Consider the following 26,336-nt stretch of genomic DNA (forward strand, 5'->3'; position numbering starts at 1 on the left):
AACCAGAAGTGAGGAACATAGTAAATGGTCCGAAAATCCACAAATAAATGACCAAAATCCATTTTTGTAAAGCAAATTATCATTGCCCCTGGAAATGGCTTTGAATCTAGGTTGTGTGCAGGATTGGGAAGTGTGTGAGGTGGTCTTTGCGTAATACATTTTATTATTTTAATGGGATATGACATCATTGATATTGCTGTCTTTTGTTGCCTCTCTCTTTTGAATTGAGTGGTTTGTTTGGCCGTTTCAGAGGGTAGTTAAGAGTTAACCACATTGTTTAGAGTTCCATGTTGACCTAACTGAGTAAGGACAGCGGCTTTCTGTTCCTAAAGAATATTTGTGAACCAGATAGGTTTTTACAAGAACTAATGGTAGTTCTTATCACCATTATGAGACGTATATTGCAAATTTATTCATTGAAATTAAATTCCACCAGTTGAGGTTGTGGGGTATGAGCCTGTCCCCCCACAGCATGAGGCCTTTATGTTACTTGTCCAGTGACAACATGAATGCCTCCCTGTTTCTCTGACAAAGAACGGGGAATTATTTCAAGCATCGTCTGAACTAGCTCAGGTGTGTTAATTACGTAAACCAAATATCTTTAAAATATTTTATTACATTCACACTTGAATTTTTTTTATTATACATTTTAAGCATTATTATTGCTCTAACCATATCACACTTGGTTTATTTGGGAATCAAAATTAAATGTATTTGACAAAAGTAATAATTTGAAATGTACTTCTGTGTTGATGTTATGATGTGTAATATCACTAATTAATGTCTTAAATGAGTGTAGTTCCTCTGGATCTGTTTACAATTGATGCTTTAATTGAAACAGCAGAGAATTTCATGCAAGTGTCTTTGCTATCGCACATCGTAGATGTAACCAAAGACGTAAAAGTATTGAATAATCCACTGTTTTGTTCACAGTTACAGGATTATGGGTTCTTCTGTTCTGTCTTAGGTTTTGATTCTTCAACCAACAAATATCTACCAGCCATCCTACATATCCATAAACAGTGAGGCAGATGAGAAAACAGTATCCATTTGGCATGCCTCATCAGAGGAAATGGTACGATTGAGAGAAATCACACTTTTCGTTTCGTTTGCAACTTATCATGAATTCTTCTTTGCTGATTGTTTTCTGAAACTTACAAGCCAAGGAAATCTGTGGTTCACTTATCTGATTTTATCCATGGCAGTGTTGGGAGTACTGGAGTTAGCCTCAGCACCCCAGTTTAAGCAGAGAGAAAAGAATTCAGCTGGTGTTGGAAATAAATGGCCAGGTTACAGATGCATCTCTTCTCTAAAGTATGAAATCTGATGGTCTGATTGCAAATTGTCAAAACCTTATCAGAAATATTGCTGGTCTCAAGCAAGGTGGGAAATATATATGTCAGGTAAAGAAAGGTATGGACTTTGACATCCTGAGATCTTCTCAGTCCCACCTTGATGAAATAGATTGTGAAAAGTCATCATCTCAGTCCAGACATGAAGAGAGGCCATTTGGCTAAAGTACTGAAGAGAACTGTAGAACAATATTCCCTCTGTATCCTCAGGAGAATAGAGTAGTTAATTGAAAACAAGCAAGCAGAAACTAAAGGGGACTGGGGAGTCATCGAAAAGTGCTCTCTTATTTTAGCCCTGATGAGCGCAATTCAAAAACACTCAGCTTTGAGTCTCTTTTAGAAGTATTTAAGTTCTGTTCTATGAAATAATTATTAATAAACAAAAGAAAAATACAGCAGATGCTGGAGACCGGAAATAAAAAGAAAAACAGGAAATGCTAGAAACAGAAAAAAGTCCATCAAAACCACACATTGGTGCCCAAATAGCAAAAGAAGACAGCTATTATGAGTCACGTGCAAAGACTATCAGAACCTTAAAGACCATTTTTGCTGCGTTTAACATTGGAAAGAACTGTGAATTATGTCCCAGGAGGAGCGTGTCGCCCGTTGTGGAGAGGTGTTGACACTTAATTTCAATGGACTATTACAAGCCCAGGTTAATATCCTGGGGTTGGGGGTTGAAATCGAAGCATGGCAGCTGATAGCATTAAATTGATAAATCTGGAATATAATACATGTATCAGAAGCAGTGGGCACAAAGCCCATCATGCTTAGGGAAGAAAACCAGTATTTCTTACCTGCTCTGGCCGACATGTGACTCTAGACACTTAGCAACACGGTTGACTCTTAACTACCCGATGAAATATGCTAAAGCCATTTGGTCCAAGGGCACTTCAGGACAGACAGCAAGTGCTGACTTTATCAGTAAGATCCACGTCCCATGAAAGAACAAAAAAAATCCATTTTGCCTTACAAAATAAATTTTCAGTTCCAGTTGTGGATTGTGCCCATTCAGATACACCTTACGAATGGTTTATTTACTGATTTTGTTCTGAGGGCTTTAAGGTGAGTTGCAGACATTTATGCTCCTACTCAAAACTAAATGTTCAGAATTAAGGTCACTTGTATAATTGTTTAAAACAGTTGTGAGGAAAGGTCACTTGATCCAAAACATTAACCTCTGATTTCTCTCTGCAAATGCTGCCAGACCCTTTGAGCATTTCCAGCAACTTCTCTTTTTGTTTCTGATTTACAGCATAAGCAGTTCTTTTGGTTTTTAATGAAAGGATTAGATTTGGTCCAGGTGAACAGGATATTTAAGATAGAAAGATTGAGAAGGATCAGAAGACACGAATGCGCGGTGCAGAGGCGTTTGAACTGGATTTGATGTCAGAAGGTGGTTCTTTTGGTAGAAAGTCATTGATTTATGGGACAAGCTGCTGACTTTTGTGGTTTTTTTTCTTCTTTATTCGTTCACGGGATGAGGACGCTGCTGGCTATACAGCATTTATTGCCCAGCCCTAATTGCCCAAAGGGCAGTTAAAAGCCAACCATATTGCTGTGGTCTGGAGTCATATGTAGGCCAAACCAGGTAAGGAAGGCAGTTTCTTTCCCGAAACAACATTAGTGAACCAGATGGGTTTTTCCAACAATCGACAATGGATTTATAGTCTTCATTAGACTCTCAATTCCAATATGCATTGAATTCACATTCCATCATCTGCCATGGCGGGTTTCGAACCCAGGCCTCCAGAACATTATCTGGGTCTCTGGGTTAACGGTCCAGTGATAACACCACTAGGCTATAAACATTAAAAGAGAGTTAGAGGTACTTCTGATTCTGGCTGACTACAAATAGAAGATGAGGGATTTTGATCAGAACATGTCTTCCAGTCAACATTTTCTCCTGGAATTTATTTACTTCCTTTAGGAGTAATTGAAGAACTTCGCTAAGTATGTTCCCAAGTTGAGCTTCGATTATTTTGCCTTACTTGGGTCACTGACAGAGCATATATTTAAAGGAGATAAATAAGATACATGGTGAGAGATACATAGATACACTTGAGAATGTTCGAGAATTTTAAGCATGTTTGTCCTATTTATCAAAGGACAATGGACCAGCCAGCCATTTCCTGTTGTATGCTGTATGTTCACTATATTTACTCCATACCTGACTCTATGTTACAACATAACATAAATACATTATGCCTCCACACTGGACTGTCTCCAGGCTGTAGAGATATTTTTTATAAACTTTATTTGTTGGCAGTGCTACAGTGGTTAATGTAATGGGGAAAAAGACTAACCAAATCTGGAAAGATTTAAGATCCTTGATTTGGTCAAGTCAAAACTCTGAATTCCCAGAAATTCAAAGAGTGCCATTTCTGTTAATTGACTGCCATTCATATTGGCAAGGTATTACAATTAACATGAGTAGAAATACTACCGAACACATGCGATTATATTGGAATTATGTTAATCTCTGCAAAAAAAACCTGTTATTTGTGTGGCTTTTGCTCAAACCAGAAATGCTAAGTGACACATAAATACATGACCTGTGCTTAGCCTAGTCAAGGTCTCCAATCGTACTGTTTATACTGAACTAGATTCACACCATAGCTTGTTTGCAGTAGTATACACTAAACATGACCGTGAGACTTAACTGATCCAGCCAGATGTGGGTAAGAAAATGAACAGCATTTAGCTCTGTATTCAGAGTGCAAGAATTTAGATTGAACTTTTTTTTCATTTGTTGTGAGCTTTTTCCTTAACTACTAAGACACTCAGTCACAGCAGGCACTTTGTATTTAGCAATGTTAAAATAATAGAATGTAATGTACCTGTTGCATTTAATATTATTTATTGTTGACGTAACCCTTGTACCTATTATTATCTCTTCAACAGAAGGGGATTCATGAATGGAATTTTACATCCTCATCCATTAAAGGTATAAGGTATGTATGTGTAATGTACAAAGGAAGCTTCTGTGGTGTAACCCTTCATTAAAATGTAATGTAAACTAGTGAGTATTCGAGTAAGTGTTTGCATTTTCTATTCAACTCCATTTGACTTACATCTGACAGCAATCACAGATTAGAAAATCTTGTTTGAAATGATAGATGGCAATTGTGGTGAATACTGCCAATATGATGTGGTTGATGTGGTTTGTAACAAATAGGTTCACTTTTGGGTTTTCCATTAGTTGTTTTGATTAAGTTACATTTTCCCCCTATAATCTATTTAAACATCAATAAAATGCAACTACTTCTTCACAAAACACACTAATTCTGAACAACGTGTTGTTCCACAGTGCAAAAAATGTTCGTCCACTTTTGCTTTGTTTTGACGAGTAGAGAAGAGACATTGTTTCTGCTTTCTTGTTTAAACAAGATTTGGATGTTTGACTGCGATTGCAGGGGAAGTTGCCATAGGGCTTTGGGGGTGGGTGTTGTTTGGAGTGAAGGAGGAGTAGATCAGAGTGACCTGGAGGAAACAGGTCTTTGCAGAAGGCTGGTGGAGGAGGGGAAGATGTGTCTGGTAGCGGCATTTTGCTGGAGGTAACAAAGATAGCAACTAATGATCCTCTGGATGTGGATGCTGGTAGGATGGTAGTGGAAGACAAAGGGAACCCTATTGCTGTTATGCGAAAGAAGGGAGGGAGATAACGGCCGAAGAGCAGGAGATAGGTTCGACCTGGCTGAGAGCCCTGGCAACTACGGTGCTGGGGAATCCTTGTTTGAGGAAGAAGGTGAACGCTTCAGAGGCTCCCTTTTCAAAGTTGTCATCGTCAGAACAGATGCAACAGAGATGGAGCAACTGGGAAAATGGAATGGTGTCTTTTCTGGAAGCACGGTGTAAGGATGTACAGTCCAGGTTGCTGTCGGAATCGATGGGTTTATAGTGAATATTACTGACCGGCCTATCTCCAGAAATGGAAACAGAAGTTGTGGAGGAAGGGAATAGAGGAGACAGAGATAGACCAGGTAAAGATCAGAGTGGGTTAGAAGTTGGAAGCGAAATTGAGAGGGAAGCAACACATATCGCCAATACCGAGAAAGAGTTGTGGGTGGCAGCTGGAATAAGACTAGAACAAGGGATGTTCCACATACCCCACGACGAGACAGACATAACTGGGGCTCATGTACATACTCATGGCCAACCCTCTGAGCTGTAGAAAGTGAAAAGATTTCAAAGAGAAATTGTTCAGAGTGAGGACAAGCTCAGCCAGGTGGAAAAGGCTGGTGGTGGACGGGGCAATTGAGGCCTTTTTGCCAGGAAGAAGTGGAGAGCCCTGGAACCATCCCGGTGGGAGATGAACTTTGAGGGGATTACATATTCGTGGTAAAGAGGAGGTGCCTAGAAACCGCAAGCTGGAAATTCTAAAACAGACGTAAAGCATCAGAGGAATTGGGGATATAAGTGGGCAGGGACTGGACAAGGGGAGAAAAGACTGAGTTAAGGTAGGAAGAGATGAATTCTGTGGGACTGAGGTGCAGGTAGAAACAATGGGTCTACCCAGGCAGTCCTGTTTGTGGATTTTGGGAAGGAAGTGGAATGAGCTGTGCAGAGATGGGGACGATTAGCCAGGAGGCATTGAGGGGGAGATGACCAGTGATCATTGTGGACACAGTTCCCTGATATTCCATGGTGGGGTCATGCTCCAGGAGGAGATAGGAGAAGATATCTGACAGCTAGCACTCAGTCTCTGCAATGCAGAGGTCAGTATGTCAGAAAACAGCAGCACCACCTTTGTCACCTTTGTGAGCTTGGTCCATTACAGCCTTGGATCTTCTGTTGAGAGTATGGCTGACTGCTATATGGTTGTTAATCTCCAGCCCGTTGTCAGATGTAGTGGTCTAACAGAACTGTAGCAAACCATTATCTACCTATGTCTGTCTTTGCTAGCACACTCTCCAAACTGTTTCTCAGTATCAAAAAAGACTTACATTTACATAGAACCTTTTCGGGATATCCACAAAGCATTCTACAGACAATGAACTGCTCAAGAAGGATAGGCACTTCTGAAATGTAGGATGGCATAGTTTCAAATTGTGTGTTTGAATCACAACTGTCCCTCACACTCCTCAGTTTGAACTGGATTTAATGCTGCACAATGAATCCTAATGGCTATTCCTCTCCCTGGCCATTCCAGCATATCCAAACACGATGAGCGTTGCTGCTTCTTTTACGTCCATGACAACTCTGATGACTTTCAGATCTACTTCTCCACAGAGGCTCAGTGCAGCAGGTGAGATATCAGCAGGTAACTTGTCACTGCCCAGATTATTTGTGAGAATGATTTTGTACAGCTTTTATTTTACATTGCACCCTTTCCACCTTGTTGTGGTCAATTATTAAAAGCCTATGATTGCTTCAGTAGACAGTGATGTGAGAGACATGATGAGTGATTTAGACCTTGTGCAATGGTATAAAATAGCTAATATTGGATCAGTTCCCATTTATACATCTCTCCACATTTGGCTTGGAAGTAAATATGGAGAAATAAGTAAAATAAAGGTTACGCCACATTTCACAATGCTTCCAAGTGTTGAGTCATCCACAAATTTTGAAATTGTGATCTGCAAAACGAATTCTACATCATTAATACAGATCAAGAAAAGCAGCAATCCTAATACCAGTCCCTGGGGACTCCTACTATTTTTAACTGATTCACAGGAGACGGCACCACTGACCAGGCAGCATTTGTTGCCCATTCCTAATTGCCCAGAGGGCAGTTCAGAGTCAACCCTGTTGCTGTGGGTCTGGGGTCACGTATAGGCCAGACTCGGTAAGGGTAGCAGTTTCCTTCCCTAACGGACATTAATGAGCCAGATGGTTTTCCCTGACAATCAGCAATGGTTTCATGATCATCATTAGACTCTTAATTCTAGATTATTATTGAACTCAAATTCCACCATCTGGGTCCCCAGAACATTACCTGGGTACCAGCGATAATACCTGTAGACCATTGCCACCATCTGAAAAGCGACCATTCACCACGACTGTCGATTCCCTGACATTAGATTACTTTTGTATCCAGACACTGCCCCTTTTACTTCATTAAGTTACGAGTTTTGACTTTGCTGACAAGCATGCTATTTGGCACTTTATGATGTGCCTTCTGGAAATCTGTGTGCCATGCCAACTTCTTGTAGACTCATTAAAACCTCAGTCAAAATAGTTAAATGCCATTTGCCTTTTAAAAAAATACATGGTTTTTTTTTCTCATTTATTCCCTATTTGTCCAAAAGTGACTATTCATTTTGTCATGGATTATCTTTTCTGAAATCTTTCTCACCACTGAAGTTAAATTGACCAGTCTGCGATTGTTGTGATGTCTTTGGAACGAGGGTGTAGTGCCTGCAAATCTCCAATTCATATTTAGCCATCAGCCTTTTGAGTGAGATCTCTGTTATTGCCACAATGTCATAGTCTCTGGCCTCCATATGTGCCTGCAGTAGAGCAACCTTTATCACATTGGTGTTCATCCATCAGCATTGGTGTGTTCAGGTACTTGCATTGTAAATGTAATTTAAAACCGATTTCCCTCTTACTCCGCCCCTTCTAATGCATTCTATCTCTTCTAGTCCTTTATGTAGCTCCATTTTTCTTTCTAGCGTTGCATCCTAATTCCTATCCCTCTGGCAAGTGAGTTTCAACCTTGAACAGTGTGAGCAAACTGCCCCATAAGGATATTGTCCCTGTTAAAAATATCAGCCCAGCCTGTACAGGTCCCACTACTCCCAGAACCAATTTCTAAAAACCTTCAGAAGTAAGGTCCTGACCTGAAATGTCAACTTTCCTGATCCTCTGATTTTGCCTGTCTTGCTAAGCTCCCCCAGCACTGTGTTATCTTTGACCTGCCATCTCTCCAGCATTGATTCTTATGTTTCTATTTACATGAACCTTTTGATGGAGTGACAGCACCAGAATTCCTGTGATTTTTCATAACCTCTATGTGGTTGTTACTTTTAACTACACCTCCTGCACATTTGGCAGCTCTGAATTCTCTATCGCTGACCCTGAATTGATTTGTAACCATCTTTTAGGTTTAGCCGCTTGGTAAAAGAAATTAATGATGAAGCAGCCACTGCTGGGGAGCTGGAGAGTGACACTGATGGAGAGACACTGGAGGTATGATGGTAAACCGTCCTTTATGGCAAATGCAAGTCTATGGAAATCTCTTGAAATGAACCAGCTTTGTGAGTTGTTCTGTTCAAGAATTAATAAAATTACGTGCAAAGTTCTGTTCAAGTATCCATACTCCAGGAATTTGTTTATAGCTGTATTCCAAAAATATAGCATGGAATTTCAGATATGTTAAGCTTTAGTTCACTCAAATCATATAGAGCATTTTCTACATGGTTGTATCAGAGGGCAGCATCAAGTCGTCGCTCGGCCTTTTCTTGAAGCTGTGTAGATGAGGTTACTCATTTATTTAAAGATTATCACATGATGTGAAATTGACCTTCAGCAAGTGTTTGGAAAAAAATATCAGACATAGGGTAGAACTTCTGCTGTTTTATAATTTCTTATTTCATGCTTTAATTTGCCTCAAATGTGTCTGCACACATAATAAGATACAATGGACTTGTGGTTGCAATGTGACTTCTAATGGAAACCTGTCTTGCTTTCTTCCCTTTGTACAGGGAATTGTATGCTCTAAGATAAGCTGAAATGGCTTCTGAAGGCCTGAAAATTAGACATACATCACTGGAATGCAACCTGAACTGCTGATTTACTGAAAGCCCCGTTAGTGATGGAATTTCTATCTATCATAAACACACTGAGGGAATGACCTCCCAATTTACATGTTTCAAGTGTTCATCGTCCTGGTTTGGGTGGTTCCCAATGGTTGTTCTCCTTGGAGAAAACAGCTAAGTCTCTTATGTGATAGATGTGAGATCTTTCTGGGCTTGGACTCCCAAATCTCTCCGATCTTTTAATCTGATATGGATTCCTTCAAAGTGCCTTTGGAACTTTGTGATCTTGATAGGAGCTACCAAACTTGCACTGAATTGCTCTTGCCACAGTGACACCACAATGTCCATTTGTCAGATGAGGGATCAAGGAACCATCCCTGACCTCCAAACCCTGACCCTGATTACTTGAGTGACAATAGTGGTTTCTAGCAGAATGATTTCCTCATTTTGATCCAAAATAAGTACCCATGGGTTTTCAGGGCTAAAAGCCTTGATCTGACCTGTTCGTATTGGTGAAAAGTATATTTAAAAATAAAATTCATTCATGGGATTTGGGCATGCTGGCTGGCCACCATTTATTGCCCATCCCTAGTTACCCTTGAGAGGGTGTTAGTGGGATGCCTACTTGAAATGCTGCAGTCCATGTGCTGTAGGCAGGCCCACAATGTCATTAGGGAGAGAATTCTCGGATTTTTGGTCCGTACAATTTCCAATAGAAAAAGAATTGCATTTATAAAATGCCTTTCACAACCTCAGAATGTCATGAAAGATTTTGTGGAAAATGAAATATTTTAAAAGAAAATTACCCCTTATTCTAATGTAGGAAACATGGGCAACCAATTTGAGAGATAAATTTAGGCCAAGATTTCTGGTAATCTTTGAGTGTTGCTATAAGATCTTTTATGTCAGTCTGAATGAATACTTGTTACCTTGTGCCATACCATCCTTGTTCTAATGACTGATTTGGAAGACAGCATGTCCTAGAATAGCAGTTCACTCAGAACTGCACCAGCATTGCCAGCTTGGACTTTATGCTCAGGTCTTTGGAGTGGAGCATGAACCCACTATTCAACATTCCACCAATGGCTGTGTTTTGTTTTCCCTTCTCTTCCCTTGTAGTATGTATATGACTACGAAGAATCTGAAGAAAAGGTGGTGTTAGGAAAAGGCAAATATGGAGTGGTGTATGCAGGACGGGACCTCAGCAATCAAGTAAGAATAGCAATTAAGGAAGTACCAGAGAAAGATGGCAGGTGAATATTGAATCACTCAAGCTTTGCCTTCTGGAGCGAAGACAAGTGTAGATGTGTGATAAATAGAGTTTTCTGCAAGCTTCTTTACTTAGGTACGTCAATGCTAATGATAAAACTTCAAAAAGAAATTTACTATTCATTTAGACAATAGACAATAGGTGCTGGAGTAGGCCATACAGCCCTTCGAGCCAGCACCACCATTCATTATGATCATGGTTGATCATCCACAATCGGTATCCTGTTCCTGCCTTATCCCCATAACCCTTGATTCCACTATCTTTAAGAGCTCTATCTATCTCTTTCTTGAAAGTATCCAGAGAGTTGGCCTCCACTGCCTTTTGGGGCAGAGCATTCCATATATCCACCACTCTCTGGGTGAAGAAGTTTTTCCTCAACTCTGCTCTAAATGGCCTACCCCTTATTTTTAAACTGTGTCCTCTGGTTCTGGACTCACCCATCAGCAGAAACATGTTTCCTGCCTCCAGAGTGCTCAATCCCTTAATAATCTTATATGCCTCAATCAGATCCCCTCTCATCCTTCTAAACTCAAGTGTATACAAGCCCAGTCGCTCCAATCTTTCAACATATGATAGTCCCGCCATTCTAGGAATTGACCTCGTGAACCTACGCTGTACTCCCTCAATAGCAAGAATGCCCTTCCTCAAATTTGGAGACCAAAACTCCACACAATACTCCAGGTGCGGTCTCACCAGGGCCCTGCACAGTTGCAGAAGGACCTTTTTGCTCCTATACTCAATTCCTCTTGTTATGAAGGCCAGCATGCTATTAGCTTTCTTCACTGCCTGCTGTACCTGCATGCTTGCTTTCATTGACTGATGTACATGAAAACCTAGATCTCGTTGTACTTCCCCTTTACCTAACTTGACTCCATTTAGGTAGTAATCTGCCTTCCTGTTCTTGCCACCAAAGTGGATAACCGCACATTTATCCACATTAAACTGCATCTGCCATGCATCCATCCACTCACCTAGCCTGTTCAAGTCACCCTGTATTCTCATAACATCCTCCTCACATTTCACATTGCCACCCAACTTTGTGTCATCAGCAAATTTGCTAATATTACTTTCAATACCTTTGTCTATATCATTAATATATATTGTAAACAGCTGCGGTCCCAGCACCGAACCTTGTGGTACCCCACTGGTCACTGCCTGCCATTCCAAAACGGACCTGTTTGTCACTACTCCTTGCTTCCTGTCAGCCAGCCAATTTTCAATCTAACTCAGTATTTTGCCCCCAATACCATGTGCCCTAATTTTGTTCACCAATCTCCTATGCGGGACCTTACCAAAGGCTTTCTGAAAGTCCAGGTACACTACATCCACTGGTTCTCCCTTATCCACTTATTTACTGCCTTGCAAAGTGATTCATTCATTCTTGTCAGCTGAGAATGTCAACAAATTCGGAACAGTTGCATTGTGCATTACATCAAACTATAGGGCTGAATTTTAACAGCTCTTTGGAGATGACTTGATAGGCAGGAAGCCTGGCTAAAAGGTACAGGAATGAATTGAACAGCATCCCCTCTGCCTCCCCATCACCATGCTGTTTTGCCAGTTGCTGGAATAGTAATAAATGCACTGCTTTCTGTGTTTTAACCAATCTTCAATTCATAGATCGTGGAACAGTACAGCATAGGAACAGGCACTTCAGCTCACAAAGTTATGCTGAACATAACATCAAATTAAACTAATACCTTCTACCTATCCCTGGTCCATATCCTTGCAAATTACATACTTATCTAAAAGCCCCTTAAACACTCATACTGCGTCTGCCTCCACCACCATCCCTGGCAGCATATTCCAGACTCCTACCTCAGTTCTGAGGAAGGGCCACCGGACCTGAAATGTTAACTCTCTTTTCTCCTCCACAGATGCTGCCAACCCTGCTGAGCTTTTCCAGCAACTTTTGTTTTTGTTCCAGATTCCCAACACTCTGTGTGTAAAATAAAAAGCCCCTCCACCATCCTTGAACCTTTCCCCTCACAATTTAAAGGCATGCCCTGCAACCCCCTCCCCCAACACCCTCATGTATTAGATATTTCACATCTGGGAAGAAGATTCTGACTGTCAACCCTATTTCATAATTTCATCTCATAATTTTATCGTCTTCTCTGAAGTCTCCCATCAACCTTCACCACTTCAGACAAAACATTGGATTTTCTAGCCTCCCCTGATGGCTCATACCCTCTAATCTGGGCAGCATCCTGGTAAACCTCATCTGCATCCTCTCCATGTTGTACTCATCCACTCCCTCAGTATCATTCATTACCTCCCGATTTCATGAGCTCCTGTCTTGTACAATGACCATTCATACGGCACCTTGCTGAATACCTAATGAAATCCAAATGCAGTCCATCTACCAGTGCCTCTTATCAACTCAGCTTGCTATATTCCTCAATAATTCCAGTAAATTTGTCAAACATGCTTCCCCTTTCACAAGGCCATGTTGATTCTTATTGCAATAGGCTTATCTCAATGACCTGTTATTTCTTCCTCAATCCTGGACTCAAGAGTTTTCCCAAAAACAGAAGTTAGGCTAACTGGCCTACGGTTCCTTGCTTTCTGCATCCTTCCCTTCTTGAAAAGGGACATCACAATAGCAACTTTCACTTGGACCCTTCTGGAATCTGGTAGATTCTGGAATGTTTGGCCAATCCCTCCACTATTCCTGCAGCCATTTTATTTAAATGAAGTAGACCAGCAGGTTCTGGTGACCTTCGGGTTCTGATTCCTTGTATTAGCAATAGCTGTGCCATTTCTGTATTATTCCCTTGACTTTTTCATGCCAGGTAATAGTTCCTGCAGCGTTGATGAGAATTGCAAATCAGAATCCTGTGGAAGGAGGCCTGATCGGAATCTCCCATCTGAAATATGGTGAATCATAGAATCCCTACAGTGTGGAAGCAGGCTATTTGGCCCATTGAATCTACACCGCCTCTCCGAAGAGCATCCCTCCCGGACCCATCCCCTACCCCATTCCTGTAACCCTGCATTTCCCAAGGCTAACCCACCAAGCCTCCACAATCCCAGACACTATGGGCAATTTAACATGGCCAATCCACCTAACGTGCACACCTTTGGACTATGGGAAGAAACCGGACCACCTGGAGGAATCCCATGCATACATGGGGACAACGTTCACATTTCACACAGTCGCCCGAGGGTGGAATTGACTCCACTGTCTAGCATTGTAAGGCAGCAGTGCTCACCACTGAGCCACTGTGCCCTCCCAGTTCTCTTTCCTAATGTTAAAACAGAGTGAAGTGGTCGTCAGTGTGATTGTCACTCCTCACAAAATCTACCAACCATTTCAGAAATCTCTGGGCATCTTGCCAATCTACGAGCATTGTTACTAAATTGGACACTGACAGTAAATTTGAGGGCACTCATATCCTCACAATGGGTATAACTGGAACTAGGAGAGAAGCCCAGAGCATTCATATTGACTCGCAAAATTCCATTGTCACTTCCAAGATTTCCTGATAAATGTATTGGCATATATTGGACACAACTATGTAGTTTTGAATTAAAACATTTCAAGCTAAATGTCAATGATTGTAATGTGTCATTGAGCAAATTGTCAAAAAGAATAAGACTTTGGTACCATGGATCCCTAGGAATTTGTGGTATTTCTACAACTAGGGCTGCTAAGCTAGTTTGTAGGACTTTTAGAAATTTGCTAATGTGACCAAAGAAAGTCAAGACATCAAGAAAAATGTGAACGTTTGCTGCTTCAGCTAGGGACTGCTGACAGTGCTAGATTGCAGCAGGTTCCACAGCCACTTGTTGCTCTCGCCCATCCCTCAAATCATAGAGAAGTCAACCGGCAATTGATAAATAATGCTGACACATGGAATTTGAGTGCAGCCAGTGATGACTGGCTGCTGGATGAGAGTTGGAGGGACAGCTCACAGCTTTTGCACTGTGTCCAACTCAGTGGGATTTCTGCTGGATTGAGGAAAAAATCTGTAGAATGAATGTTACAAAATCTATCTGAAAAATAAACCCTCCCATTTCTGTGTTGAACATACATACACTGCACCTGATTTGGAAGTCTTTGATGCTGGTAATTGATGCAGAAATTCCAAAGTTCCCCAATACCCACACCGATCATAAAAATTACACATTTTCACAACTGAGTAAAAGCTGAAGCCATTTAATTTTTAGTAAATAGTGTTTTTTTTTTCTTTACTGCCAGGTACTCTCAGCCCCTTCATGAAGAGATTGCTCTATACAAGCGCCTTAAGCACCGGAATATTGTCCAGTATCTTGGTTCAGTTTCTGAAGATGGCTACATCAAGATTTTTATGGAGCAAGTGCCAGGAGGTAGGACGAGCAAGAGGCCTCCTCTAATGTCAGCAACTTCTAGGTGTTATCGCTTTGAGTTTATTGGGTGCCAGTTCACACATCTGTGACCACCAGTAGAATCCTTAAGAGTCAACCAGTGCATCCTTTTCAGTTGTAATCAGAACAGAAAATGTTAATGTTTAAGCGGATCGAAGCTATGGAGAAACAGAGGGATTTATGCCCATGAACATTGGATAAAAGTTAACTTAGAGGTAATCAAAAAGGAGAAAGATTGGCCTTTTTATTTCAAGGTAGTTGGAATACTATATTCAAGGAGTGACACTTAAACGGTACAGTTCCAATCTAGAGTATTCCACTCAGTTGCAGTGAGGGGACAGTTCTTTAACAGTCAATTGCATTTTCATTGGAATCCAGGAGAGAAGTTAAGTTTGTTGAAATCTCAAACTGTCTCCAGTATATGGACCTTTGTGTTGAACTGAGGCCTGTTTGGATGTGGGTATGAAGCCCTCTGGAGAGAGTGTCACTCCTTGTAATATTTGAATGAGGATAACTCAATCAAATTTACGCCAGGCATTCTGAGAGTCACCACTGAAATTCACCAATTAAATGGCCAGCTGCCGATCGGAACCGTGTATGTGTGAAGCCCAATTTGAATCCATTCCTACCCCAGTGAAATGGGAAATTCCGGGCTCAGAGATAGATCTTGCGCTTTTGGGCCATTTCTGACATTTTCACTACAGGGAAGGCTGTCCGAAATAACAAAATTCTGCACCTTGATATTCCCATCTGCTTCCTTACTTCCCTCCTACTGGGAAAGGTTACTTGTTTTAAAGGTTAAATTATGAATTTTACTGATATCAACTGATCTGCAAAACTGTAAGGAGGGTGGAGCTATTATTACCTCATTGTGAATGTTGGATAAGGCAGAAAATAATAATCAGCAGCAGAAATAGGGCTAAAATGATTTGTCTCCAAAAATCCAAAAGTATCTTCCTTTGTACTGTGTACCACCAACCAGCGGAGAGTTTTCCCTTGATGTACATGGACTTCAATTTTGCTGAAGCTCCTTGATGTCATGCTAGATCAAACGCTGCTTCGATGTTAAGGGAAGTTGGTGTCACTTCATCCCCCGAATTCAACTCTTTTGTGTTTGTTTGGATGAAGTCTGTAATAAGGTCAGGAGCTAAATGGCCCTGGCAGAATCCAAACTATACATCATTAAGCAGATAATTAGAGAGTAAGTGTCACACTCTAGATAAAGTCTTCTATCTCTTTGCTGATAATTGAGAGTGAACTGATATTAATGTCTAGATTGGGTCTGCCCTTTTTTTGTGGACAGGACATATTTTCCACATTGTTGGGAGTTTGCACTATATTGGACAGCAATGAACATCAAAATTTGCAGGACAAACAGGCAATTTAGCAAATGTGGTAATAATAGTGCCATAATACCATATCAGATGCCCACATGACTGCTCAGGATTCCTTAATAACTGTATGATTTAGTTTGGCATTGCACAGGACCAGTGTTAAAAATCCCATGCTCCCTCCTCTAGCAAACCCAATGACACAAAGCAATCTTATACTGATCACTGTCTAATGCTTGTTCACTCATTTTTTTCTGAAGCAGGATCCTGACCTGAAACATCAGCTTTCCTGTTCCTCTGATGTTGCCTGGCCTACTGTGTTCCTCCAGCTCCACACTGTGTTACCTGTTCACTCACTGTTCCGTTCAGTTTATGCTTTCCCGTACATCAACCGACAAAGAGAAGTGACCACCTGGCAGTAAAGAATGTAAAAAAAAATGGGGATACTGTTGCAATGTGTTACATTATATGTGGTTCTAGTAATCAATAGAAATTTAATAAACTGACAATTTATTAACCTCATTGTACATTCACCTGGTAAACTATGAAGCTTTTCTCTTTCTGTCTTCCCCACTGCCATGTGCTGCAGCACTGAGGCTGTAGCAGTGATAGGCACAAGTTCTTAAGTTCCCTGCTGTACCAGCTGACATGCTCCTGGCCAATAATTCCAGGAGAATCGTGGGATCTCCACCAGAAACTGCTGCCCCTCTGCAGAGATACACTTAGGCATTGACCACAAGGCAGCATTGTTATCTATTAATTGAGGGTCTGATGGTGGGGTCGGGATTGCAGAGGGTGAGAGGTAGGAATGTACTGAGTGAGAGAGACACTCCCCCATCTCCTTTTACAATCATTTTTCTCATGGGTCAGTTATGTTTCATTGTTGCCAATCTGCTAGATTGTAGTGAGGTGTAGACCCATGAGATACTTGAAGAGCTGTAGAGTATCTTTCAGCCTTAATGAGGAATTGGACACGCAGTGTGAGCTGTCTAAGTGAGGTTTCTGTGGATTCGTTTGAATAAATGTCTCACAGAATCAACGATTGATGTTCTGTGAAAAATGCCAGTCTGTCTGTGCAACAAAATATTTCTGCTATGTCCAGTAGCATCAACTCTTGTGCAGTTGAGCGAGACTCTTTCATTTTTTTTTCAATAAAAACAGTGTGAATGGGAAACATGCCGCGTATTGGAGGTGTGCTCCTCAACAATGACCTTTTCCATTAGTGGGCCCTGGGATTCAGTGTCTCAGTCAAACAGGGCAGAGATTAATGATAGCAACACTACAGAATCTGCCACAACTGTTTGCTCATGCTCAGTCTTCTGAACTATGGGTCAGCAGGTGAAAACCTAACTAACTGTCCACTGGACCTACTGAACTGCGCACTGGTACATGATAAGCTAGCCTTATGAGAGTATCCTTAGAATGAATCACCTCCACTGAGAACAAATCAAACAAAATCCAGTCCTTCACAGTAGGGACTATGTCAGCCTGATCCACGTTATTGTGGGAAAAGCAGCATGTCAGATTCCAGGAAAACCTACGGATACAGTTGTTCTTGTCAATAGAACATGTGTGGCTTATTGCTAGTTGACAGCTATTTATTTGTTCTGTGGCTGGTTTAACTTACTGTTGACTTGGGAAGAACAACTGGGCACAGTGTAAATCAGGCTGAAATTAACTGCAAGTTGGCTTTATACTAACAGCAAAGATCAGTTTCATCATATTTCAATCCATCCTTCTCCATTGGTCCCCATGTAGCATAGAGAATGTGCAGATAGTGAGGGAATACGATAGGGAATTCAAGTGGTGTTTTCTATTGAACTGTAAAACACAACAGTGCAAAGCATTGTCAGATTTTAAGGGTAGGATTTTGTTTTATCTAATACTCACCAGCATTGAAGCATTTATGTATTAACCCAGGAGACCTAAAAAAAATCTAAATTTCTCTGGTAGAAAGTTTATACATTAATGCAAATGGCTAACTACAGATTTCATGGTAAATTATTTTAGCAGCATCACTGTGAATTAATACATCTCTCTCTCGCTGTCAATCTCTGCAGCAAAATTATCAATAATATTGGAAAATCCTGCTGATATATGAAGAATGCATCAGCTACAAAAATGTCAGTAATTAACCTAAAACTTTGCAATGGCGCGATAATTTGAAAGAGGGCTCGATTTGAAATAATTTCTTCCTTAACTTTTGCTGTGAGAGTTGATGTGCCAGAAATTCTGTTGCCCAGCATTGATACCTTTGTTTGGATGAACGAAGGAAAAGATCACTAAAAATACAGGAGGAATATTATTCAGGGCATTCTTTCAGTCATTTGAGAGAGGGACACTGATAAACTATGCAAACTTTGATCTTTTGGATTTCAGCATTACCGGAAGCACTTAATTAATCAGCTAGAACCCCATTGTCAACTATGGTCTATCCACTTTATTGACAATTGCAAATAGACAGGAATAAAATTTGTCACCTTTTAACAGTATGTTTATCCCAAGTTCTACTTAAATTTGATTCGTGTTAAATTCCTCTCCTGCACACAGAATTAGCATGCTATGAAGTTATCCAATTCCAGAAGGGATTGTCTGAGTGGGTTTCAGTTCAGTCACATGTTGCTATTCTGCTGTTACTTTACATTGCACAGCCTAATATAGTTCCCACCTGCCCCTTTTCATCCCTTCTCTTCCTGTCGTGTCAACATCGGTCACATTTATACTGCTATAAAATAAAAGGAAAAAAAAATCCTAAAAAGCTCCCAATCACTGTCAAGTCATTGGAAATGAGTTGAGTTTTAATGGAAGCATTTATTGTAATGTGAACATGTTACTGAGGGAGTTGCAAACTTCAGTTTTAGAGTCATACAGCATGGAAACCAATCCTTCAGTCCAAATTGTCCACACTGACCATGTTCCCAAACTAAACTAGTCTCACCTGCCTGCATTTGGCCTATATCCCTCTAAACCTTTCCTATTCATGTACTTATCCAAATGTCTTTAAAATGTTGTAACTGTACCTGCATCTACCATTTCCTCTGGCAATTCATTCCTCTCACAAACCACTCTTGGTGTAAAAAGTTGTCCTAATATCCTTTTTAAATCTTTCTCCTCTTACCTTAAAAATGTGCCCCTTAGTTTTGAGCTCTCCTACCTTGGGGAAATACCTTTGCTGTTTAGCTTATCTATCCCCCTTATGGTTTTTCCACCTCTATAAGTCACCCCTCAACCTCCTACGCCCCAGTGGAAAAAATCCCAGCCTATCCAGCCTCTTATAACTTAAACGCACTTCAGCTGGCAACATCCTGGTAAATCTTTTCTAAATCCTATCTAGCTTGTTAATGTCTTTCCTATAACAGGGCAACCAGAACTGCACACCGTACTTCAGAAAGGGCATCACCAATGTCCTGTCTAATCTCAACGTAATGCCCAAAATCCTGTACTCAAAGGTCTAAGCATTGAAGGCAAGCATGCTAAACACATTATTAACCACCCTGTCTACCTGTGAAGCAAATTTTAAAGAACTATGTACCTGAAAGTTGTTTAGATTTACTAGAGATGCGGGAAGCATTTTCATGCCATTGACAATTGCAACTGTTACTTTCAGGGTCATCAATGCCCCCACAATTTTGCACTGAGCTAATTTTGGAGAGTTTCCTAGAAAATGTTAATAAACATGAACAAAATTAGCTTTAGAAGGTGAACCGAAGATGAGTTGAAGCAGTGACTTGCATTGTGTTTATTTGTGTACAGTCTCCACATCAATCATTAACCTTTTTCCACTTTAGTTGGAAAGGAAACATTAGTTTTAGCCTTAGAACAGTGATCAATCTGAAATACTCATGGGTAAGCTAAAGAGAGACAAAAAATTAATTGGAGGAAAAATCTGAAGTCAAGATTTATCAAGGAACATTACAGCACAGGAACAGGCCCTTCGGCCCTTCCAACCTGCGCGACTCATTCTACCCGTCCGTACTAAAACTGACTTCACTTACAGGTTCTGTATCCCTCAACTCCCTTCCTATTCATGTATTTGTCCAGGTGCATCTTGAATCCTGCTATTGTGTCTGCTTCCAACCCTTTGTGTGAAGAATTTGCCTCCCACATCCCTTTTAAATTTCCCCCTCGCACTTTAAATCTGTGTCTCCTAGTAACTGACCCTCATACTTTCCACTTTGTCCATGCCATTCACAATCTTATAAACTTCTAATAGGTCACCCCTTAATTTCTAGCATTCCAGTGAAAACAAACCCAGTCCAGCTAATGCTTCTTCATAGCTAAAATCCCTCATACCAGACAACATCGTGGTAAAGTTTCTCTGTACCCTCTCCAAAGCATCCACCTCTTTCTGGCAGTGTTGTTCAAGTGTGGCCTAACTAAAGTTCTATAAAATTTCAGCATAGCTTGCCTATCCTTCTATACAGTGTCCCTTCCAATGAAGGCAAGCATGCCATTAGACTTTTTTAGTACCTTGCCTACCTGTGCTGCCACCTTCAGTGATCTGTGGACCTGCACACCCAGATCCCTCTGCAAATCAACACTCCTAAGGGTTGTGCCATTCACTGTATAACTACCATCTGTGCTTGACTTTCCAAAATGCATCATCTCTCATTTGTCCAGAGTAAACTCCATCTGCCACTCTTCTGTCCATTCCTCCAACTGATCTATATCCTGCTGTATCTTCTGACAGTTCTCCTCACTATCCGCAATATCACCAATCTTTGGATTGTCCACAAACTTACTAATTAGACCAGCTATGTTTTCCTTCAAATCATTTATTTAGACCATGAACAGCAGAGGTCCCAGCACTGATCTCTATGGAACACTACTAGTCACAACTCTCCATTCCAAAAAGTATCCTTCTACCACTATCCTCTGTCTCCTATGATGAAGCTAGTTCTGTATCCATCTTGCTAGCTCACCCTGATACCATATGACTTCAATTTGTATACCAGTCTGTCGTGAGGGACTTTGTCAAAGGTTTTACTGAAGTCCATGAATTGCTTTTTTTCTCATCAAACATCTTTGTCACCTCTGTAAAAAAAACTTGATCAAATTAGTGAGGCACGACCTTCCCTGCACAAAATCATGCTATTGTGGTTTGTGCGGTGTACTTCAACAGAGGCAAGGGCAATGTTGTCAAGAAACTATAATCTGGTCATTGAAAGGGAATACAAAGAATGATTTTAATTTACATAATACCTGCATGACCCCAGAATATCAAAGAGTACTTGATGGCCCATGAAGCGTTCTAAAGCGAAGTCACTGTGTAATGTCAGAAACATGACTAAAATCCAGTAACCTGTGTGGTTTTCATCATACTTTTCTTGTTACATCAGCCTCAAATTTATCAGTATCTACATTTGAAGTACAGCAAATACTGGGTTGAATTGTTGCCCTGAGTGTAGCAATGAGTACATCACTTCCACTATTAATGACAGGTCATTGAATTTCAACACCAGTCAGTTGTTTGATTAGCAAATAGGATATGTGGTAAACATCCTGGGCAGAATTATCATCGCCTGGGTGTTCATAACTCAAAACATGTGGTTCAGTTGCTTTAGTGATGTTTTTGCTGTAAGGGTCAGGTTCCATGACTGCTACATTGAAGAATGTGATGGATTAATTCCAACAAATCTAGGCCATTTCCCCAAACAGTGAGTGTAGAATTTACATGTCCAGATGAGTCCAATTCTATCTTGTTCCAGCCAGGTTGGAAGAGGGAATAGACTCCCCTCTTTTTAACCTCCTCTGTGTAAGTCACAACAAATATTTTTATTTAGCATAGCATGTGGCTATGTAGCCCACAATTAACAATGCAGTTAATAGAACATAGAACATAGAACAGTACAGCACAGAACAGGCCCTTCAGCCCACAATGTTGTGCCGACCATTGATCCTCATGTATGCACCCTCAAATTTCTGTGACCATATGCATGTCCAGCATTCTCTTAAATGACCCCAATGACCTTGCTTCCACAACTGCTGCTGGCAACACATTCCATGCTCTCACAACTCTCTGTGTAAAGAACCCGCCTCTGACATCCCCTCTATACTTTCCTCCAACCAGCTTAAAACTATGACCCCTCATGTTAGCCATTTCTGTCCTGGGAAATAGTCTCTGGCTATCAACTCTGTCTAGGTCCCCTCTCCTCCTCCTTTTCTCCAATGAAAAAAGTCCGAGCTCAGTCAACCTCTCTTCATAAGATAAGCCCTCCAGTCCAGGCAGCATCCTAGTAAACCTCCTCTAAACCCTCTCCAAAGCATCCACATCTTTCCTATAATAGGGCAACCAGAACTGGACGCAGTATTCCAAGTGTGGTCTAACCAAAGTTTTATAGAGCTGCAACAAGATCTCACGACTCTTAAACTCAATACCCCTGTTAATGAAAGCCAAAACACCATATGCTTTCTTAACAACCCTGTCTACTTGGGTGGCCATTTTAAGGGATCTATGTATCTGCACACCAAGATCCCTATGTTCCTCCACACTGCCAAGAATCCTATCTTTAATCCTGTACTCAGGTTTCAAATTCGACCTTCCAAAATGCATCACCTCGCATTTATCCAGGTCGAACTCCATCTGCCACCTCTCAGCCCATCTCTGCATCCTGTCAATGTCCCGCTGCAGCCTACAACAGCCCTCTATACTGTCAACGACACCTCTGACCTTTGTGTCATCTGCAAACTTGCTGACCCATCCTTCAATCCCCTCATCCAAGTCATTAATAAAAATTACAAACAGTAGAGGCCCAAGGACAGAGCCCTGTGGAACACCACTCACCGCTGACTTCCAGGCAGAATCTTTTCCTTCTACTACCACTAGGTAATTGAAAGAAAGAGGGACTTTAATGTCTGTAACCCCAAAGAAAATACACACATACACAAGTAATAAGTTTAAAAAGGAAGAATAAAGGTTATGCAGTCTAAACACCTTTTTGAGGTATTAAAGTGATTTTTCAACCTGAAACCATTGTTGCTAGTTGTTGAAATATGTCTTTAATGGTGGCAAAGTTTAAAGAAGTGACACAATTCATTTGAAGCCATATGAAAAATGGCGAGGAATATAAATCACTAGCTTCCACAACTGTGAGAAACCAACTCTGGTATTCACACATTTTATTAGACTGACCATTCAATAAATTGCACAAAAAGAATCCTTCATGCATCACTCAATTCCTAGATTTGTTTCAGCTCCTATTGTTTTCACAAATATTACATTTGATTTTTTAGAATTTTGATGACAAATAGACTTGTATTCGGTTTTCTGCTATAAATAACTCTTGTTCCATGAATTAACTGTTTTGTCTTGCAAAGATCAAATTGGGTCAAGGCTTTTTGCCTCAAGGAAGTGACAACTACAGTATTGTGCAAAGTGGATTAATAGTTAATGGGAGTTTGTTATTTCAATCAAACAAAAATAAAATCTGCTTTTTAACCTACTACCCTTCAAGGTACTGTTTTGGATATTGCATTTCTGAAACTATCACACTAGTTTCAATTAAGACATCATTACAATGATAGTTTGCATTTATATTAGCACTTAACATGGTGAAAAGGCCTTTAGATGTTATGACCGAACAGTAAAAGCTTGGTCAAAGTTGTAGTTCTTAAGGAGCGCCACACAGCTGGAGAGACATGTGTTGGGTTTGAAAATTCTAGGGTTTAGGGACAAAAGTAGATGAATGCACTTCAGTCAATGGAATAATAAATATCGAGGATGGGCAAGAGGCTAGAATTTGAAAACTCCAGTAATCCCAAAGGACTGTATGTCAAAAAAGAGGAAGTTTTGAAAACCTATGACAGATTTCATTCCACTATGTTTGTAATTGTAAAGTATATATTCTCCATAGCTGTGAATGTGTTACCTGTTGTTAGCCAAGTGCTCCTGGTAATGCTGAAATTCATAAGAAAAGACTGCAAGTAGTTAATCAATATCAGCTCTGCCTGTCAAGGACTAATGAATGCCTTGAATAACACACTTTTCACATTGGTGGTCTTATCCTTTCTTTGTTAAAATGATCATACCATGCTAGAGAATGGAACAATTTTATACATCAGATATCATAGCAAGTGCTAAGGAAGGATGCCTTTTTCAAATGATCACAACACTGCCAAAATATTAGGTTAATTAGTCACATTTTTACAGCTGATATGTTTTTCATGTATAAGCAAGAGTTACCAACATTGTTGATTTTGCTGCAGAACTTTGGTGATGCTACTTTTGGAATACTATGTAGAATTCTGGTTGCCCTCTTATAGGAAGGATATTGTTAAACCTCTGTGGGTGCAAAAACGATTTACAAGGATGTTGCCAGGACTGGAGAGATTGAGTTAAAGGGAGAGGCTTAATAGGCTGGGGCTTTTCTCCCTGCATCAGCAGAGAATGAAAGGTGACCTTATTGAGGTTTATGAAATCATGAGTGGCGTTAATACAGTGACTAGCCAAGGTCCTTTTTCCAGGGTAGTGGAGGGCAAAGGTTTATGGTGAGAGGGGAAAGATCTGGGAAAGACGTGAGGGGTAACTTTTTCATGCAGAGGGTGGTGCGTGTATGGAATGAGCTGCCCGAGGAGACAGTAGAGGCTGTTACAATTAGAAGATTTAAGAGGCATCTGGATGGGTATATGAATGGAAAGGGTTTAGCGGGATATGGGCCCAATGCTGGCAAATGAGACTAGATCAGATTGGGATGTATAGCTAGTGTGAAGGTGTTCAACTGATGGGTATTTTTCTGTGCTGTATAACTGAATGGCTCTATAACTTGACAGTAAGGGAGATATATTAATATGCATAGGAGATGCTGAAATAATTTGCCACTTAATCTGTGATTAATAATTCTTATTAAAATGCATATACTCACTGCCAGTGATATTTACATTTCTCTTTAAGTCTCCTGGGTTAGTGGTGTTGTAATCCCTGGACAAGTCAGGTCCAAGTTGAGAAATTTAGTTTGATAGATTATATTTCAATTTGTTTTGGTTTTAATGATGTAACCTTTCAGTGAAACATTAACACACAATGCTGCTTGTTTTGACAATAAAATAGAAGTCTATTAACCCAAAGAAATGTGCAGAACAATCCAATCTATTCACTTTCAACACAAAATGAAGCATTTTTAAACATATGCTAATAGTATCCCACTAATTTTAAAGCACACTTTTATCAATAACAAAAGCATCCTTTGTACAATACCTAGAAGCACCCATTGTATAGTATTCACACCAGGCATCCTTTCTCTAATACCTCAATAGGTTTAATTTAACTGTAGCTTTAACTCACAGACTGGAGTCACTGAGAACTGCTGCTCTGGGCTATTTGACTTTTGAACGTAAAAGTACTTAAGATCGAATGACCCTGTTAGGGCTTTGCAAACACATTTGGTCTAAACTATTACTAATTCCTTATCCCAAGGTACTCTCAAATTAACATGTCCAACTATATTTTCCCTTACTCAGTAGCAATTTTATACAAAATCTTTTCAGAGCTGCCCAAAACTGGAAAAAGTAAAACTGAAACAGGTATTTCCCTATAAGCTATGGGTATTTCCCCTAAGCTTATAAAAAAGAACAAGTCCTGAAATTTATGATGGAAACTTGAAGCACATTCTTGCTCCGATTGTAAGCTTTCTCAAGGTAAATAAAAGCCCATTAGTTCTCAAAACCAGCTCTCATAAATTATATTGATTCTTTTTTTAGGAAGAATGACCAAAGCTACAGAGACATTCACAAAGTAATCATTAATTCCATCAGACACACTGAAAAACCCGCATGTCACAACTTCAAAACTCCTGATTTTCAGAGATCTCCCCTGATATGGTCTCATTGTTGAGAACTGGCCTGCTCCAACCATATTGTTCCCACTATCTCTGATGCATAAAGCATCAAAGAAATGTTTTATGCTATTTCTATCATGTGATCATTCATTCTGACAGCTTATACCAATCAGGAAAAATTGAATATATCCAGGCTGTTTTGTTGAGAAGATGTGGATATTGCGTGGTGATCTGAAAGAGAACCTTATGGTTATGGATGGGTAGGATAAGAGATTAGGAACAGGAATAGGCCATTCAGCCTCTTGAGACTGTTCCATGACTCAATGATCTGTGTCTTAACTCTATATACCTACCTTTAGGCCATGTCTCTTAAAGCACTTGCTTAACCAAGAAAACATTATCCATCTCAGATTTAAAAGGAACGACTAAGCCAGCATCCACTGCAGTTTATGGAAGAGAGTTCTAAACATCTGTCACTCTGTGTGTCAAAGTGCTTTCTGACATCTCTCCTGAATGGTCTGGCTCGATTTCTCAGGCTATGCCTTCTGTTTCTAAAA

General features: G+C 40.3%; 1 protein-coding gene across 1 annotated transcript in view; it reads left to right on the top strand.

The window, feature by feature from the left end:
* map3k15 (mitogen-activated protein kinase kinase kinase 15) overlaps nt 1-26,336 on the top strand; it is a 148,959-nt gene that overhangs the window by 71,571 nt on the left and 51,052 nt on the right. Inside the window, exons 10-15 of the mRNA XM_059650384.1 lie at nt 968-1,075; nt 4,257-4,306; nt 6,505-6,600; nt 8,402-8,486; nt 10,175-10,308; nt 14,530-14,657. Coding sequence (XP_059506367.1) covers nt 968-1,075; nt 4,257-4,306; nt 6,505-6,600; nt 8,402-8,486; nt 10,175-10,308; nt 14,530-14,657 — 601 coding nt within the window. The remainder of the gene's footprint in view (nt 1-967; nt 1,076-4,256; nt 4,307-6,504; nt 6,601-8,401; nt 8,487-10,174; nt 10,309-14,529; nt 14,658-26,336) is intronic.

This window comes from Stegostoma tigrinum, chromosome 12, assembly GCF_030684315.1.
Source record: "Stegostoma tigrinum isolate sSteTig4 chromosome 12, sSteTig4.hap1, whole genome shotgun sequence".
NCBI classification, from domain to species: Eukaryota; Metazoa; Chordata; class Chondrichthyes; order Orectolobiformes; family Stegostomatidae; genus Stegostoma; species Stegostoma tigrinum.